Source organism: Sceloporus undulatus, chromosome 6 (assembly GCF_019175285.1).
Source record: "Sceloporus undulatus isolate JIND9_A2432 ecotype Alabama chromosome 6, SceUnd_v1.1, whole genome shotgun sequence".
Taxonomy (NCBI): domain Eukaryota; kingdom Metazoa; phylum Chordata; class Lepidosauria; order Squamata; family Phrynosomatidae; genus Sceloporus; species Sceloporus undulatus.
In genome coordinates, this window is record NC_056527.1 from 160,658,202 (window position 1) to 160,663,140 (window position 4,939).

Genomic DNA, 4,939 nt, shown 5'->3' on the forward strand with positions numbered 1-4,939 from the left:
ACTTCTTCAATACCTTTTTTATTTCCAGGTTGGTTTCCTTGATGAGCTTTGAGGTTCCACATGATGTTTCTGTGGCAGCTAAGTTGGAATTCTTCAAATGGCAGAAATTATGCAAAATACATACCTGTGTTTTCACAATTTACACCATTTCTGCTAAACCAGGGTGCACAATGCCTGAGGATGCTCTTCTGTAGACCATGGAGGGTTGCAGACCCCAAACGCTCCTCTGCCACCCTAAAATTTTGGGAAGGAAGTAAAAATGGCAAATTGTGGTCTCCAGAAACCTCTGGGGAAGGGCAGCTTCCGTTTTTATGTGGATGTAGGGCTGCACTGAGCTCAGGAGGGCTATATGGGGCTATGATTTGCCCAAAAGCAGCAAATGACAGCAAATTTCAAGAAGAGTGGTTGCAAAAAACAAAACAAACCAAAAAAATTGCCATCTACTTGACCCTAGGAAACCTGTTAAAAGTTTACACACATAAAGAGAGTTCTACCTGATATATCTTATATCAAGAGTTTCATTTACTTTTACTAAGCTATAAACGTATTTATTTGTTACACCATTCTTAGACTGTTTTTTAAAGTTCTTCAGACAAAGGACCAGGAAAGCCAAAAGGTGCCTTTATTAAGATCGGTGGTGTAAAGTGAATGCAAAGCCATTAGCCAATATAAAGAAGAGATGGAGATGCTACAGCAGACAATTCCTAGTGACCCAGAGGAGAGAGCCAAGTAAGTTTGGGAGACTTTATCCAATGGTTTCTTGGCCTTAGGAAAAGAGCTGCATATTGGAAGAGAGGCAAACCTCATCTTTCTACCCTTTGGTCAAATGTACAGGTTTTGTCTGACCTGCCAACCCAAAGCAGCCAATTTTGATGTCGAATGGGGCCTGGAGGACGACTCACATTTACTTCTGGGAACTTACAAGCATGGCTATGAGAATTGGGAGCTCATCAAATCTGACCCAGAGCTCAAACTGACCAACAAGGTAGAGAAGTAGCCTCATGCACTTGCAGTAGTGTTTTAGATTTGGGCAGCGGCCAGGCATTTGGCTGTCTTTCAAGACAGTGAGTTATTCCTCCCCACCAAGAATGCACCCTTAAATAAAGGAAGCCAGGGCAGCAATGATGTAGTAATCATGCAAAACTGAGACCTTGATGTGGAGACTTCCCTGGGGAAACTGGACTTCAGTTGTGCAGTTGGATCAGCAACCTATTTTGCTTTTAACTGCACTGCATAGAAAAGGCTTGGAAAAGTGGAGGCAGAAAAATGGAATACGATAATCGGAGGTGAGAGAGTCCAAGCAGCTTTGACTTTGATAGTTTTGGATCTCTTGTGCTGCTTTTTTTTCTGGGGGCAGCTGGTGCACAGACTAGCTATACCTCACACTCCCCAGGGACTTTTCTGTCTCCCCAATTCTGCTGCAAGTACAGCAATTGGTACTAGCAGTGAGATTTTGCTTCACAAAGATCTAAAATTTCATTTTGGTGGCCCTCTCTCGCCCAAAACAAAGTTTCCAGTCTAGCCTGGAGCAAATTTCAGTTCATGATCCATGTAGTCTGGGCAACTGGCTGCATTGTCTTTGTGACCAACCTCAGAGCCTAAATCTGTAGTCCTATGTCTATTGAGTTCAATGGGGATGCTATTTAATTTATAAGTATTCTGGGTGAGTGGTGGTTTCTGAGTCAGGGGAGCGTTTAAATCGGCTCCAAACTCTCTTCTTCCCACTAAATCCATGCCTTGGATAGTCAAGTTAAAATCAATATGGATTCACTGTCCCACTAGGATGGAAGCCACTAGGGGTTTAGACACAACGGGACACAGGCCTTTGTCTGTATTGAGAAACATGCAATGAATTTTACAAGAGAGGTCAGGTTTATTTACACATCATTTTTTGACTGGAAACTATATAATATAGCAAGTGAGTTCCTTACAAAATAAGCTGTTACTTTTCATTGTTGATTTTCATATATTATATTTATTATACAACGAGAGGGAAAAAAGATAGAGCAATCACAAATCTATTGCACAAAACAACCAGAAATCATAATGACCATGTGGAAATAAATATGTTACGTACAACTTCTCCCAGAAATAATGTCCACATCAGTTTCAGATCTCGCCTTCTGACTATTCCTTGCCATGCTTTGGTAGGGGATTTTTTTAAAAAGGTGCGGGATTTTATTTGTTTTTGTTTTTATTTCCCATCCAAAGATCTTGCCAGCTGAGACAGACAAAAAGCCACAAGGGAAGCAGCTCCAAGATCGGGTGCATTACCTGCTGTATTTGGTCCAAAAAGAAGAAGGAGGAAAAACAGAGTGTGCAAGAGAAAAAAGAGGTCAGTGTGCCAAAAAGCCACTGGAAAAGCCAAGGGTGCTGGACCAGGTCTTGTGCTTTCGAAAGAAATTGTAGCATCAGGTTTTGTCGAACTGATCTCCTTCTGCAGATGCATCGAGTGAAGGGGTGCCCTGGAAGAACCTTAGGTCACTCCGTGCATCTGAGGAAGAAGACCCAGTATACAAATGTTTATTCCACAACTTCTTTGCTCAGTTAGTCTCAAAGGTGCCATGAGCTCTCTTTGCAAATTAAAACAACAGTGTTTAAAGAGGCTAAAACCATATTGAAAAATATGGCAAATTAAAATAGAAGATCCTACAGACTGTTAATCAATTTGAAACCAAACACTGCAGAAATGTGAAATTAATCCATGGCCCCTTAAAGGATTAACAAAGAGGCATTTTTTACTTGGCATTCAATAAAATAAATGTCAGTGCCAATTGGGCCTTAAGGAATCCCAGAGGAAAAGGCTGTCTCTCACATCTTCCCATTATGTACAGCTCCCATAGAGGAGGTCCCCTCCAAAACACTTTGGTCCTCAGGCAAATGGGTACATGGGAAGCACTTCTTCAAGTATGGAAGTCCCAAGCCATTTAGGGCTTTAAAGACGTTAGTATCAAATTGAAGCTCCTGGTTTCCATAGTGTCAGATGTAACTTTGCAAATGTGGTGAGGCACTTTATGAAACAGGATTACATCTGGTCCCATTTCCCTCCTTAAGCGAGCATCTTTTCCATGGGAATGAAGTCTCTCCTCTGCACTTGGACAAATTGTCAGAAGAGAGAGGTCAAAGTAAAGCAAACCTCATAAATCCCATCATCACTGTCTCTCCTGTCCCAGTTAGTAAAAGGCCCCAGGAGCTAAGATTCTGGCAGAAGGCTGGCCATGGAAAACAGCTGGTGGATGGCATCTTGGTGGGTTCTGGGGTACAACACTCATACTGAGAAGGTGAGAGGGGCAGGTCCATTGGAGCCAACCGAAGGAGTGTTGCAAAGGCCTCCCAGCCAATCTCCTACATGGGCCGGCCAGCTGTTGCCAATGGATCTTGTTATTCCTACATCATTGCTTGATTTGTTTAAAAGATGTTCCTTGGCAGCTTTTAGCAGAACGAAGGAATACGTGCTTGCAAATTGAACCATGGATTATAACACCTTTGTCATGCATTCTTCCTTAACATTAGGAAGATTTTCTTGATGGTAAGAGCTGTTTGACAGTGGAGCACGCTGCCTTGGAAGGTGGTGGGGTCTCCTTCTTTGGAGGTGTTTTTAAACAGAGGGTGGATGGCCATCTGTTGGGTGTTCTTTGATTGTGTCTTCTTATATGGCAGGGGATTGGACTTGATGGTCTTTGAGGTTGCTTTGAGCTATGTGATTCTCAGCAACTCTTGGTGAAGCAATTCCTCTTCTACAGAACTAGTAAAGATATGGGGACCATTTCCAGTTTGGCAACTCTAATTCCATGACATTTACCAGGTAGTTCTGGGAGAAACCACTTGCTGATCCCTTGGAGTCGGTATAGACTGGGGTTGTGGTGTTCGAGATGTGGCCTTCCATAATCCTTGTCATTTGGCTGTCCTGCTTGAGTCTGATACAAATCGTAGTTCAGCATTAGGTTCCTGAGTCCATAGTACCAACCTAGGCGCACCAGTAGTTTGGGATTTGTATAAAGCAGCACCATGTGCTTCTAATCAGATCACCAAGGTATGAAGGTAACTGCTCCCCCCTGTTGTTGTCCTCCAGTATCTGATCTTTAATGTGTTACCTCAGAATGATAAGGACATCAGTGTGATGTAGTGGTTAGGGTGCTGGACTTGGGAAATACACATTCAAATCCTTAGTAAGCTGTGAAATCTACTGGATGACTTTGGGCCAGTCACACACCCTCAGTGTGACCTCCTCACAGCTGCTGTGAAGAGGAGGCTTATATATGTCACCTTGAGATCACTGGAGGAAATGTAACTAATATATGAACTATAGCCATTGGTAAAATTTTCTGTACATTTGACAGAATCATTGGAAAGTCTGTAGCCCTCCTGTTCAATGCAGAATACAACTGAGAGATGGCCATCTATGCTGCTGCTGCTGCTGCTGCTGCTGTTGTTGTTGTGTGTCTTCAAGTTCATTAAGGTGATCCTATAATGGGTTTTCTGAGCTGAGAGTGTATGACTTGCCCAAAGATCACCCAGTCTGTTTCCATGGCTAAGTGGGGAATTTAAATCATCTCCTGAGTTGTAAACCAATGCTGGAACCATTGCACAAGCCTCTGCTTAAATACAACATAAACATAATACAACACCAACATAAGAAAAGCCCATTACTTCCTGGGGTAGTCTACCTCATCAGTTCCTCCTAATGTTTAGATTGGCCTGTTACAGACTGCCAAAATAAAGCTGCTTCGGGTCTCTTTGGAAGTATGCTATTTAAATGATGCATGGGTCCTAAGAGTCCGGAGGTTGTGCCAAAGCCACAATCCAATCCTAAGCACTGGAGTGCAGTTTTGGTGCAGCTTCCAGATTCTTAGGATGCATGCATCATTTAAACAGCATACCTCCAAAGAGACCCGAAGCAGCTTTATTTTGGCAGTCTGTAACAGGCCTTAGTCTCCTT

The 4,939-nt window shown here is 42.7% G+C and overlaps 2 protein-coding genes across 3 annotated transcripts in view; both read left to right on the top strand.

Annotated features, from left to right (window-relative positions):
• LOC121932939 (chromodomain-helicase-DNA-binding protein 2-like) overlaps positions 1 to 713 on the top strand; it is a 2,910-nt gene extending 2,197 nt beyond the window's left edge. For both annotated transcript variants that reach the window (XM_042472065.1, XM_042472064.1), the window contains exon 5: positions 593 to 713. In XM_042472065.1, the coding sequence (XP_042327999.1) occupies positions 593 to 648 (56 nt within the window). In that variant the 3' untranslated portion in view covers positions 649 to 713. The remainder of the gene's footprint in view (positions 1 to 592) is intronic.
• LOC121934034 (chromodomain-helicase-DNA-binding protein 2-like) lies at positions 650 to 2,409 on the top strand (the record flags this gene model as incomplete). The annotated part of the gene is made up of 3 exons (XM_042474009.1): positions 650 to 729; positions 835 to 985; positions 2,212 to 2,409. Coding segments are annotated over 3 exons (429 nt in total), but the record flags the coding sequence as incomplete, so codon positions are not given.
• Between the last annotated feature and the right edge of the window lie 2,530 nt (positions 2,410 to 4,939).